The 13,880-nt window shown below is 56.7% G+C and overlaps 1 protein-coding gene across 1 annotated transcript; it reads right to left on the reverse strand.

The window, feature by feature from the left end:
* Positions 1 to 4,700: 4,700 nt before the first annotated feature.
* ANGPTL4 (angiopoietin like 4) lies at positions 4,701 to 13,232 on the reverse strand. Its single transcript, XM_058821101.1, has 7 exons — positions 12,714 to 13,232; positions 12,373 to 12,483; positions 11,762 to 11,888; positions 7,482 to 7,595; positions 7,304 to 7,399; positions 6,741 to 7,016; positions 4,701 to 6,192 (listed from the first exon to the last, which is right to left on the reverse strand). Exons 1-7 carry the CDS (start codon positions 13,230 to 13,232, stop codon positions 6,011 to 6,013), a joined length of 1,425 nt encoding a protein of 474 aa, XP_058677084.1. The 3' UTR covers positions 4,701 to 6,010.
* Between the last annotated feature and the right edge of the window lie 648 nt (positions 13,233 to 13,880).

The following is a 13,880-nucleotide window of genomic DNA, read 5'->3' on the forward strand; positions in this document are numbered from 1 at the left end:
TTCCCAGAAGCCCACAATTATTTTTTTTTAAATCAACTCTTAGATTAAAATGTCTTGAAAGAATCACCAAACCTAAATACTGTTTCTAGCGCACAATTTTTACTAGGTTCTCACTGTGTCTTTTACAATGCTTCAACCACTCTCCCTCAGCCTTTTTTCCTCTGACCCCAGCTCAGCCCAGCCCACCGAGTGCCCTCAGTCCCCGCAGGGCCCCGGCCGGGCAGGTGTTACAGAGCTTGCAAGGGTTTTCAGGGTGAAGAGAGAAGCGAGAATCTTGACTTCATGTTCAGAAGGCTTGATTTATTATTTTATGCTATATATTACATTATTACTATGCTTAAAAGAATAGAGAGAAAGTTCTCAGAAGCTAGCTAACTTAAGAATAGAAAAGGAACGAACAACAAAGGTCTGTGTCTCAGCACAGAGTGAGACCCAGCTCTGCCGTGAGTGGTCAGTAAATCCAAACATTCACCCGAGACCAATCACGGATCCACCTGTTGCATTCTACAGCAGCAGATAACCGTTGTTTACATTTTGTTACTGAGGCTACAGCTTCTCAGAAGGAATAAAAATCTTAAAGAAAGGATTTTTATGACAAGATGTCGGTGACAGGCAGGGCTGCAGAAACGGCCCCGGCCCCACCACGCTGGTGCCGCTCCCGGGGCCGGAGATGCGCTCCCGGCACAGCGGGGATTGTTCTGCACGGCCTCAGCCAAGGGCGGCTTCTTGTCAGCGCTTCTTGTCCTGCCTTTTCAAGCACTAAGAGGGGCTTGAACCACCTTTTTACACGCTAAAACAAATACACTTTACCACCTTCTGTGTGTGCCTCCCCTGGGGCTCCAATCCCCGCAGGAGTGTCACCAAATCTGAACAAAATGACGCCCCAACAGAGGGTCCCAGGTCCACCCTTAGCATTTATATTGAATGTGCTCAGGGAATTTGAACAGCCATGCTCAGGCTCCTCCCTGCTCCAAAGATGCAGATGAACTCGCCTGGTAGCACCGTTTGGGTGCTTGGAGAAGGAAGACTCCAAAGGTAGTGGGTCCCACCTGTATCGACAAACTATTAAGGAAACCTTTCTGACCGGTCTAATGCCCCTCTGGGCATCCCACTGAGCCACCGGCTCTGCCTATGCTACTCAACAGCCAGCAGGGCCCCTGCTAGCCCCAAATATTTTGTTAAACTCTGCTGGGGTCCACACCCTGAAGAGCTGTCTATGCCATTTGCTTCTTTTTTGAACATGATAGAAGCTTGCTCAAAATGATCGCGTGAGATGCTGAAATTTGTCCTGAGAGCCTCAACCCCTGCAGTGTCCCAGAGACACAGACACCTGCTCGGTATGTTTGAGCCAGGATTTCCCCTTCCCACCCTCTTAGTGGGATCTGAACCCCTAGGAGTCCACGAGCACCCTCAAGGAGCTGCCCCAGAGCACTCTGCATGGGAGGTGTCCCTGGTGAAGGTGCAGGTGCAGAGCTCTGCCTGGCACGTCCACAAGAAACTCAATTTGTGCTCAGTGCTGCTGAGCTCCAGCAGAAGAGCTGAAGCTACTGGGAGGACTGGGAGGCTCATGGCACCCCTGATCTGCCAGGCACCCCGAGGCATTGGGAGCCAGGGATGACTTTGAAAGTGTGACCCTTGCTAGTGCTAGTGAGGCTGAGTGCTGGGCTGGGGCTGTCTGGAGAGTGTTGGTGGGTGGGGAACTTTTCTCTTGCTTCCAGTTTGCTCTTCCTTGGCTGTGTGGCAGGTCTCTGGTCTCAGTGGGGATTTACCATTTTGCCTTTTTTGGTTTTGTCCTCCTGCTGTGTTGCTACACTGGTGGTGGGGGGCTCAAGTGATGCCTCTGGCTTACTCACTCCAGCACCTTGGTGCCATGGATGCAGGGGTTCAGGCTGCCCTTCCAAGCTGGTGCAGCTCTGTGTGCACACAAACACCTTCCCTTTTTGCCAAATAACGATTTGGTTTCCACTGAAGAATGAAAAAGAGCTTGAGGCTCTGCTGTCACATCTCTCAATGGCTGTTGTTCCTGTTCAGAGGGAGCTCTGTGCAGCAGGCTGAGCCTATCCTCACTTTTTGGGGCCACAAACACAGATGGCTCGAGATGTTGGTGCCTGTTGCAAATCTTCATCTTGATCTAATGATGCTTTTTGAGAAACCCGGGACAATCCGCTTCTCCTGACGGCTCCAAGCTCGGCACTGAGGGGCAGGCACGCCAGCTCAGTGCCACCCATTGGAGCACAGCCCCAGCCTATCCCACAGTGCTGCTGGCCCCAAAAACCCCATCCCACCATGTCCAGACCCTCCAGCCTTTGGTCTGCACCATCCCCACCTTCAGAAGCAGCCCTTAGACCAGCCCTCACTGGGGTTTTGCTGGGGGCTCGTGAAGTGCCGGGCGGCACAGCAGGGCTTGTCCCCTGCAGGAGCACGGCTGCTTTGGGAGCCGGCAGGAGCTGAGCTCGGGGCCGTTCCTGCCGGAGCTGTGCTCGGAGCCGTGCTCGGAGCTGTGCTCGGAGCCGTGCTCGGAGCCGTGCTCGGGGCCGTTCCTGCCGGAGCTGTGCTCGGAGCTGTGCTCGGAGCCGTGCTCGGGGCCGTTCCTGCCGGAGCTGTGCTCGGAGCTGTGCTCGGAGCTGTACTCGGAGCCGTTCCTGCCGGAGCTGTGCTCGGAGCTGTGCTCGGAGCTGTACTCGGAGCCGTGCTCGGAGTTGTGCTCGGAGCTGTGCTCGGGGCCGTGCTCGGAGTTGTGCTCGGAGCTGTGCTCGGGGCCGTGCTCGGAGTTGTGCTCGGAGCTGTGCTCGGGGCCGTGCTCGGAGCTGCGCTCGGAGCCGTGCTCGGAGCTGTGCTCGGGGCCGTGCTCGGAGCTGTGCTCGGGGCTGTGCTCGGAGCCGTTCCTGACGGAGCTGTGCTCGGAGCCGTTCCTGCCGGAGCCGTGCTCGGAGCCGTTCCTGCCGGAGCCGTGCTCGGAGCCGTTCCTGCCGGAGCTGTGCTCGGAGCCGTTCCTGCCGGAGCTGTGCTCGGAGCCGTTCCTGCCGGAGCCGTGCTCGGAGCCGTTCCTGCCGGAGCCGTGCTCGGAGCCGTTCCTGCCGGAGCCGTGCTCGGAGCTGCGCTCGGAGCTGTGCTCGGAGCCGTTCCTGCCGGAGCCGTGCTCGGAGCCGTTCCTGCCGGAGCTGTGCTCGGAGCCGTTCCTGCCGGAGCCGTGCTCGGAGCTGTGCTCGGGCCGCGCTGTGCGTGGCTGGCGCTGGAGGGAGCCCTGAGGCAGCTCCGAGATGCTGCCACGAGCTGCAGTTGAAGTGGTTGTTAAAAAGCAAAGAGGTGGGGGATTTTAGATGAAAACAGAACCAGACCTGGCTTCTGCAGAGGGAGCTTGAAGGGGCCCTAGGATGCCACATGCTCCAGTATGGCACCGATGGCCCTGGGGCATGGATGGCACTGACACTGATGGAATGTGGAGACTTGTGCAGCAGACCAGGCAAGACTGAGACACACAGAAAAGGAGAAGCTGTGATCCCTAGCATAGGCAAGATTTAGAGCATTTAGCATTTGCCCATTTGGCATTTACTAAACCCTGGACGGTGTCTGGTACTGGCTGGTACCACCCACCAGGCACCTCCTGCAGATCAAATACATCACAAAGACTTGGGGAGCAAACCCCAACTATGCAAAAAAACTGGCATTGCAGAAGAGCTCCTTCACCAGCTTCTATTTGATGCATAAATCCCACCTCAGTCTCATCACTTTAGCATCCAGACTAAAACATGCTCTCCAGTATCTGCTGCTGCACTCAAGGACTAAGCAGGTTTTGAATTAAGCAAAGAGAATATTAAAAATGCATTTCTGAATGCAGGAGTGAGCACAGAGCTGGGCATAATGGGCTGTTTGCACAATTGTGCTTGGAGCTATCATCAACCCTGGGATTTCCCCCAGGGAAGCAGGACAGATGTGGGAGCTGGGGCCACATTTAGGTACAAGAGGTATTTATAGAGCTGCTCAGGGGACTAGACCAGTCTCATCTCCTCTTCCTTCCTTGTACAGCAAGCAAGCACCTAGGATTTTCTCCAGCTCTAGTATATTTGAGCTGGAGGAAAAAATATAGAGGGGATTGGGAGCACTGCTGGAATTCACCCCCATCACCTTAAAGATCCCTGCTCCAGCCCCAGCTCATCTCATCCCCACATCTACAATCACCCCCACAGAAGTGACAATAAATGCTTTTGGAGATGACTACACAGATGTGTTATGAGCGGCTAAAAGGCTGCTATTTAATGGGGCTGGCCCTGATCAGCTGACAGCCTGGATTTTCTTTGTTGGCCTGGATTATGCAGACTTCAGCCTCTGCTCATTTTCAAAGAGTTGGCACAGGCTTTTCCAGCCACCTCCAAGGAATGTCCCCTTCCTTCAAAGGTCTGCCATCAGGGAATAAGAAAACCCAACACATCAGCACTTCTTAAAAAGCTGCTGCCCCACAGTCTAATTTCCAGGAAGAAAAGAAATTAAACTTCAAGCAGATTAAAACCTGCTGCTGGGCCCTATACCAGCAATTTATCAGAGCTTCATAAGGCTACAGCTGAACACGGAGGCCAGAAGGGAGTCGAGTGCTTAGGTCACAATTCCAATAAAGTTTTCAAATGCAGACTCATCACAATGCTCCCACACACCTGCCACAGGTAAACCATCAGGAAAATAATCCAGGCAGGACACTTAAAGGCTTGTTTTTATTAAAAGACATCTTCAGAAAAGATATTTTAGTACAAAAAATGTTTAAAATACACAAACTACACTTGCTTTCCTTTCCAGCATCAACATTTATAAATTACACCACATTGTTATTAACGCTGCATTTAAATATCAAAACAAATTGAAACAGAATTCATCAACGAGTCCAACATCCTACAAACAACTATGTACAGTATTTAGCAGCTAGGAGCTCTAGCACAGTAGTCAATATGACTTCAATAGGGCAGGATGCTTGGGAAGCCCCAAGACTGTAGCTTGGCCTGTAAGTTTTCAGGGACCTGTTTTGGCCACCTCTCCCCAGACACCCGCCCCAAAGGCAGAGGTGATGCCATACATCATAGTACACAGCTAATGAAGTGTGGCTCTTGCAGAGAAACCCTGCTGTCCCCTGGCTTTGTAGTACTGGGACACACATGCAGGACAGGCCCAGTCACTCTGTGAGGTGTCTGGTGGAAGAAGGCAGCCCCTACTTCTGGGGCGCTGACAGTGCCAGCAAGGCAGGTGCCCCCCAGGGACAGTCACTGCTCTGGGTCTGTGCTGTCCCACCCACCCCCAGCAGCACTGGCAGGCAGAGCTGCCCAGGACCTGGCCCCTCAGGCAACCAGCTGCAGGATCTCACCCAACAACCTCAGAGCTGGAAGCAGTTTTCCCAGCTCCCAGCAAATTCCAGCACAGCCAGAAATACAGGTCTTCAAAGGGAAGACAAGTGAGCCTGAGGTCTCCCCTTCTGCACAGGTCACTCTCAGCTTTCCCACCAAGCCCTGCACCTCAGGGGGCAGGGGCTGCACAGATGGAGCTGCCTGAGCTCACTGCCCCCAGCCCCTGCACAGGAAGGAGCTCCAGGGGCTCTCACAGGGGGTACCTGGGACATCATTGGGGAACAACAGTCAAAGACAGGACATAGCAAGACTCCATACCCAGTGCTGTGGTCCAGGGCAGTGAGACACTTCTTGTGCCCCTCCTGCCCCAGGCCCAGCTCATCAACAGAAATGTTAAGACAGGATACAAAGCACCAGACAATTTGAACTTGCTGCAGCAGCACATGGCAGGTCAGAAAACCCTTGTGCATGCTCTGGAGGTGGATCTCCCTCCTGGGGCTCCTCTTCGGGTTTGGGAACTCCCATCCAGAGGTTCTGGCAATGTGGAGCTGTTTTACTTTTAGTGAGGAGCAGTGTTGTGCCTCTAAAGGGCTTCTAACCAAGGAAGGGGAGGTTGTTTTCTGTAAACACCGAGTGATGGAGCTCAGGTCCATGCTCCACAGAGAAAGTCTCAAGTAGGAACTTTAGGGTTCTGTTTCCAGTGCTGCAGGTTGGATTTTCATGATGGTTGACTTTAGGGGGTAGTACCTGCCCTTCCATGTCTTCCAGAAGATGCCCTGCTTGCGCTCATGCCTCTGCCGCGGGATGGAGCGGAAATATTTCCCATTGAGGTTGGCATGGCCACAGGTGCTGAACCACCAGCCACCTACACGGGCAATGAAGGGACAATTTTAACTCATAGAAATTCCAGACAGAAAAAACTAGGTTCAATGCAGCTGATGCCCCTATTTCCCCCATTTTTCTAGAACTTCAGGATCTCAAAAGACCACCTCATGTACAGCCAAGGAGCCCTGTGCACAGGGAATCTCTCACAGATCTGACATGACTTCAGCTGCGTCTGCAAATCCAGGCTGCTGCTCCTTGTGTGCAAAACCCCCTCCAACCCTTCAGCAGCCAGGGCGAGGGGGGCCTCTGCTCTGCTTGAAAAGGTTCCATGCAAAGTGGCAGACAGCAAAGCTGTTATGAGCACAGATGCTTGGGCCAAGACCTGAATCATGAACCCTCCCTCAGCTTCAGCTTCCCTCTTGGTTCACTGCACAGTTCCTCCCAAAGAAGCAGCTGTCCCAGGGGACAAGACCAGCTCAACAGCAAAGGGGTCTAGTGCCACAGGGTCTGGGTCCCACCAGACCACCACCAGACAGTGGAGGGCTGAAAGGGAAGTGCACATACTGGGATAGAAAACCTCAGACTGACCTGAGAGGTGTTTGGCACAGTTTGTGTCAGCTTTAAGGTCATGGTCACGATCCCGAGTGGAGAAGGGCAGCTGCCTGAATTCCCCAATGGCGTTTTCCAGCTCTCCAGACAGAGGCCCCAGCAGGTTGAGTGTGTAGGCTGTGCTCTCACCACCAAGACTGAAGACAAACTGAACCACCTGGGAATTCCCCTCCCAGTCTTCCAGCTCAATCAGGAGATTGTACTTTCCCTCTTGGACAAGGTGATGTATCTTCTCCAGGCCCAGCCAGAAGTCACCTGAAATAAGACTCATGACTTTGGCTGCAGGGACACAAACATGCCATGAAAAGCAGAGATACAAGCAAGCTCCAGAGACAAACAGGGAAAACCTAGGACACTGCAGTGTTTGAATCACTGTCTCACACCTGCAGGACACATCAGGAAGATCAAGGACCCCTGCTCTGCAAGCACTGTCCCACCCACCCTTCAGCCCACATCTGTGCTCCAGAGGCCAGCAAGGGGAATACCTTTGGCTAAGCTTCCCTTATCCCACAGTGAGAACACAGACACCACCATCCACCTACCATGAAGGTCTCCAAAGCCATTCTTGTAAGCATCCCACAGCTGGTCAAAGTCCACAGAGCCATCCAGGCGCCTCTGGATCACTGTCCAGCCACCCTCTGTGGGAAGGGAAACACAGTCACAGGGGTTGCCATTGACCAGGCCACCCTGCCAAGGGCCCGGGACGCTGCACGGCTTTACCTGCAGTCATGTCACAGTAGACTTTGAAGGGCTGAGATCCTGTGGGCTGTACCTGGAAAATGCCACTGCTTCGCTGCCCAGCCAGGAAGAGCTGGTGACAACCCTCTGGGAGCTCTGCAGGGGAAGGAAACAGCGACTGAGGAGATGGCCACGAGCCCCGGTTCCTCAGCAGGTTGCTCCAGCACAGCCCCAGAACTTGCAGCCCTGGCCACGAGCCCGGCCAGCTGTGCTCAGCTCTGACACGTGCTGGGGACAATGGCCCCTGACCTCAGCATCTTTAAACACTGTGACTCCACATCTTCCCTTTTATTCAAACAGAGCTCCTTGGGCTCTCATCCAAGGCAGAAGCCAGGCTTTGGGCCAGGCCAGAGTGACCTCAGCTGGAGAGCAGGGCTCCCCATCAAGGAGGGACAGAGGAGTTCCCAGGTCCCTCTACACTCACAGACAGGAGTGGCCCATTTGGGGTGGGGCAATGCCCAGGTATCCCCATCCCACATGAGGCTGAAGCAGGCAAAGACAAAGTCCTGACATCAGGAAGGTGGCTGAGCATCCAGCACATGACCTCTTTCTCCCAGCAGCTGTGGTGGCCCCAGACAGACATCCTGCTGGGCAGCCTGCCACCAGCAGGCACAGCGCCAGGCTGGGGTGACCCTTTTTCCAAGATACACTGACTGAGCCAAGGAGGGGGGTGGACTCTGGGAGCCCCAGCTCATTGCAGGAGTGCATTGCCCAGGGTGGAGCCACACCCTGCTTCATCCCCCTCCATCCCCAGGGGCTCCCACTGCTCCTTCTGCCTCCCAGGGACTTTGCCCAGAGCTGCCAGCAAAGCACCATTTCAACAGCTCTGATAAAAGTCCATCCAGGAACCACCACCCCCAGCACTTGGGAGGGATGCGGCAGGGGGAACCTGTTACAACACCCGAGTCAAAAGGCCACAGAAGGATGTGCAGGGACTTCAGCCCCAGGCTGCTGCACAGTCAAGGGGCTCTTTGTCAGCAGGGACAGGTGCCCCAGTCACCCCCAGACAAAGGGGCCCTGTTCTCCCCGGGCCAGGGCGGATGGGCTGTAGCTTTGGCTACCCTGGCTCACAGCTGCTGCCAGCGTGACCCTGACACACACAAGAAACCTCGAGACAAGCCCTGGGCTGTGCTGGGGTGCTGGCTCTGGGGGTCTCCTCACAGTAGCTGCCCCAGGGTCAGGGCTGACACCACGATCCAGAGCACAGCAAGGAGAAGGGCTTCCTCCAACAGCCAGGGGCTCCCTGGGGGCAGATGGAAGGGGGGATAAAGGGCCTTTGAACTGCCAAGAGCAAAAGCAGCCCTTGCAGAGCATCACCCCATCCCATCCTCACTGGCTGCTGGGGAGAATTGACACTGCATTGGGGTGAAGAGCAGAGCCCCAGCTGGAAGAAAGGTCAGGGGGACCCAGGGGACAGAAAAATGACACCTGCCATCACCTTTCATCCATTTCCAACATATTCCTCTCTTTTCCTTCCTCTCTCCCCACAGAATTTCCTCTCCTTGGCAGACGCAGCCCCTCTGCCACAGCCAGCACACCCTCAGGGCAATGCCAGGGCAGGACTGGTGCCACCACCAGCACACCACAGGACAAGCTGTGCCCAGCCCTACCCTGAACCCATGACACAGGAACTGAGGGCATTGTGCATCAAGCATCAAAACCACACAGAGCCCCCCCAGCAATGCAGAGGCTGAGTGCACCCTGGATATCCCCACCTTCTGGGTGGGGAAGGGCAAAGGCAGGGAAGCAAACCAGGCTCCGAGGAAGGAACGCCACAGCCAGAGGCCCCTGCTCACAGTGCCACAGCAGGAAGGTGCTGGGCTTGCCAAGCTCCTCATCTCCTCTCCTCACTGCATCTCCCAGCATTGGTGGGATGGCACCAGGCAGATGTTTAGTGGTCCCAGCATGCACAAGTCAACTCCATCCCTGCCTGTTTCTCATTTCGGGGCTCTGGCTGCACTCAATCCCTGTTCCCCTGGTGCCACAGGGACTCTCCAGCAGCTGAACGAGATGCAGCTGCTTGAACAGCCTCTGCCCAATCTTTTTGTTTGAGGAACATGCTTGTTAGTTCCAGTTCACGTTGCACATCCAAACGGCACCAGCAGAACAAGCCCTCCTGACTGCTCCCGTGTTTCCTTTTCCCTCCCCCTTTATTTAGCCAAGCAACACAACAAGGCTGGATCTGCCTTAGGCTCTGTGTTCACCCAACAGGATTGCCAGCCATGACACAGGGGAGGTCACTAACCTGGAATAAACACCATCCTCAGGGATGGCAGGGCATGCCCAGAGCTGCCTGCATTGCCTCCCCCTCTCCAAGCCAGCCCCATTATTTTGGAGTCTCAGCGCCACGGGGAGAGCCTGAGCAGGGCTCTACCTTTCCCCTACTCGGCTGGCTGCCAGCAAGCACAGGCTCTGCCCAAAGACGTGATCCTCTTTCTGCAAGCTATTAAACCTCTCACTCTCCAGGCAGCTTTGAGCCTTCAACTTTCACATGCTTGGCCCCACGCCAGTTCTGCTCTGAAAAAACTTGTGTTCACTGGATGCAAATAAAAGGGTCTTTCTGCAAGGGCTGCTGGGGGAGTTCAGTGCCGCTCCCCAGGGCTGTGCCGGCCCCGGGCTCTGCCTGACCATGGCCAGATCTGAGGGCTCAGGGCCAGCCTGTGTGCTTTAAGGTTTGCCAGAAAAGGCACAGCCTCACCAGCTCTGCCCAGCTCTGAGGGCTCAGGGCCAGCCTGTGCGCTTTAAGATTTGCCAGAAAACTCACTTGACTTGATAACGAAAGGAAGCCAATTTGTTTCCTGTCAGTGATACCAACATCAAGGATTAGGCAAGGAAAGGGGAAGCTCACAGCTGGTGGGACAGAATTGGCGTGTCCAGGGTCTTTCCATCAGGGACAGAGCAGCTCTGGAAGGTGCTGAGCTCACACAGCATCCATGGGGGCTGTAGCTCTTGCTGCCTTCCACTACACATCACAAACATTTCTGTAGTCAGCCAGAATGTCCTACATCTGCATCAGCAAGTAGCAAAGGTCCCAGCCCTTCTCCCAGCATGACCCAAGAGTGGAATCAAGGGTTATACTTGATAACCTCTAAAGGTCCCTTCCCACCCAAACTATGACACACACTACTGCCGGCAAGTCACAAAGCAGAGCCTGGGAAAAAAACAGGAGAGAGAAGTTCTGAGAGAGTTTTGTGGCTCAGAAGTGCTGCTCTGAGTAAGGCTGACCCTGCACAGCCCCACTGAACTGCACCCTGGAAGAGTCTGAAGCCCCACATTCCACTTCTCTTCTAGTCCATGTGGACAAGCCTTTTGCTCTGCCCAACCAGCTTTCAGACACACCAGTGACAGCTCCAGGCTCCACAGACAAGTTATCATGTGTTTTCCCATAACCATCCCTGCTGGCCAGGCCCTGAGCAGGAATTGCCCATCCTGCCTGGTTTCTGTTTCGCTCCTGCTGAAGATCCCTGAAGCAGCACAGGCAGAGGCAGCACTGTGATCTGGCTGACACAGCATGGCAGCAGCTGCTCCTGGCCAGCAACCCCTACAGGGACATCAGTTCCTGTCTGCAGGACATGGCACAGCTGGGGACACCTGCTCTGCTGCCCTCTGCTCTGCAGGAGCCCCTCCAGTCCCACTGCCAGGGCAGAGGATGCTCCAGGCAGAGCCAGGAGCTGCAGATGGCAGCATCCACTCTCCTGCTCCATTTCCCAGGGCTGTGAGCATCCACTGCAACTCAGCACCTGCAGCCATGGATAGTATGAGCTGAGACACTTGTGCTTCATGCATGAGCTCTGAATATGAGCCAAGAGAGAGAGAGATACACAAGCACACAGCTCTGCTCTCAGGCCAGGCCTCCCTAAACCCTACCCTCCTCCTACAGACAGCAAAGACACTTCACTGCCTGGTGTGAACAAGAGTTAACTCGAAAGAGCTGAGACCTTCCTGTCCCCACCCACACCTGCCAGTCCTTTTTGACAAATACCTGGTCTCAGGCTTTGTCTGCTTCCCACTGCATGCCTAACAACAGGCAGCAAAAAGCCTCTTTAATCCTTAAATTCCTGCTAGACTAACACTGGCCCAGAAGACAAGGATTCTGCCTGCGCTCCAGATCCCCTCACTCTGGCCATACTCCCAAGCTCCAGCTTTTCAAGCAAATCTCACATCCTGGCTCAGGACAAATGAGCCTTTTGTTTCCAAAAGATTGCACCTGCTACAGGTTTGCTCTGGCACGGATGAGTAGGGCAGCACAAGCAGATACTCACTCTGTGTCTGCACGGGCTCCCCACTGCCATTCTGACTCTGGTTGGTGAGGTTGAGGCTCTTCTTCAGGTTTATCTTCCACTTTGGAGGCTGTGTTTTGTTGTGGTGTAGGGGAATTAGTAGATTGACCTAAAAAAAATGCACAAGTCAGAACGGTTTTATCTCAGCTTGTTTCCCATTGCATTACTCAGGGGAGCAGGTCAGCCACACACCAGCCACTCCCTGCGGCCAGAGCTGTGGCTGAACTGGCCTAGAAACCTCGAGGAACAGGAGATACCCAGTCCTGGCCAAGCCAGAAGCAATTGTGGTTTTTCACACCCATGCTAGCTAGTTTATTCTGCAGATGAATGCAAAGGCAGAGCCCAGGGAGGCTGTTCCCACCCACCAGGCCCTGCTATTGCTCTGTGCAAACTCTCTGGAAGCGTGCAGGCTGCCACCCTCCCGCACTGACGATCCCCTGCAGCACGGGGACCGGAGCCGGGACCCCTTTGGAGTCCCCAGGGCCGGGGAGCACCAGCACAGCCACCGGAGCTGGCACGGCAGGGCTGTCACACCAGGGCACCCACGGCATGCAGGGCCAGGCTGGGGGCTGCAGCCCAGCACAGGGGCTCACCTTGCTCTGCAGGCTTTTAATCTGCAGGTTCTGCTTGTCCAGCTTGTACTGCTGCTGCTTGATTTTCTGCAGAAGCTCCTCGATCCGCAGGTTCTGAGCATCCATCAGGGACTGCGGGGAAAGAGCCAGGTGAGCCCCATCGCTCCAGGGAGGGCGCTCCCGGTGCCCCCAGACCCCTCCGCTCTCCTGCCGCTGATCCCCGCCCGCTGCTCCCGATGTCCCAGGACACTCGGGTCTTTCCGCAGTGGTTCCCGTGTCCCCTAGCGGCTCTGGGGTGTGTCCCCCCCAACGCTCCCCGCTGGTGCCGGTGCGGGGCCCCGTCGCGTCCCCCCCGCGCTCACCTGCAGCGCCCCCAGGTCCCGAGCGCTCTGGTTCCCGGCCGGCCGCGCCTGCAGCGCCAGCCGGACCCGGCCCTCCAGCCGCTCCAGCCGGCCCTGGATCGCGTCCTTGTCAGCCGCCACCTCCTCCAGCCGCTGCCGCAGCGCCTCGGAGAGGTTGAGCAGCTGCCGGCCGCGGCCCTCCAGCTCCCGCACGCTGCCCCGCAGCCGCTCGCCGCGCTCCTGCGCCTCCCGCGCCTGCCGCAGCAGCCGCCCCAGGGAGCTGTTGTGGGCGCTCAGCCGCCCGCCCAGCTCCCGCAGCTGGCCCTTGGTGCGCTCCACGTGCTCCTTCAGGCCGTGCCCCAGCTGCAGCAGCCCGTGGGCCAGCACGTTCACCTCGTCCCAGGAGGCGAACTGCGCCCGCCGCTCCCGCCCGGCCCCCGCCGCCGCCGCCCGCCGCTCGGGCCCGGCTCCCGGTGCGGGCGCGGGGGCCGCGGCCAGCCCCGCCGCGCACAGCAGCAGCGCCGCGCCGCCGAGCTGCATCGTGCCCGCCCCGCTCCGCTCCCCGTGCCGCCGCCGCCGCCCCGCTTTTATGCCCCGGTGGCGGGGAGGGCCCCGCACCGGCCCCTCCCCGCCCGCCCGGCCCCGCCGCTTTGTTCGCCCTCCCCGTCGGCCGTGCCTAAGGCCCCGTATCCGCCGCCCGCTCCCGGTCTTGTCCGCCCTCATCCCGGGCAGCCTCGGTCCCTGTCGCTGAGCCCTGCCTGCACCAGTTCTCATCTCTGCTCCCATCCTTATCTCCGTCTCCATTCCTGTCCTTGTCCTCCTCTCCATCCCTGTCCCCATTCCCCTCCTCATGCCATCTCCATTCCCATTTCTGTCCCCATTCCCATCTGCTTTCCTATCCCTAGGGGCCCCCGTTCCAATCCCTACCCTATACCTGTCCCCTTTCCTGTCCCCGTTGCCATCCCTGTCCCCATGCTCATCCCCATCCCATCCCTCCTGACTGTCCTGCCCCTCATCCTGCCCTGGGGCCCCCGATCTGCAAGCCCCGATGGTTCCCCCAGTCCCGTGGATGCGCCCGTGTCACCCTCCGAGGCCGCGCTCCTCCGGGACGCGCTGGCCCGGGCGGGAGGACCCTGTGGCACAGAGCTGTGCTGGGGACCCTGTGGCACAGAGGGACCCTGTGGCACA

The sequence above is a fragment of the Ammospiza caudacuta genome, chromosome 28, assembly GCF_027887145.1.
Source record: "Ammospiza caudacuta isolate bAmmCau1 chromosome 28, bAmmCau1.pri, whole genome shotgun sequence".
NCBI classification, from domain to species: domain Eukaryota; kingdom Metazoa; phylum Chordata; class Aves; order Passeriformes; family Passerellidae; genus Ammospiza; species Ammospiza caudacuta.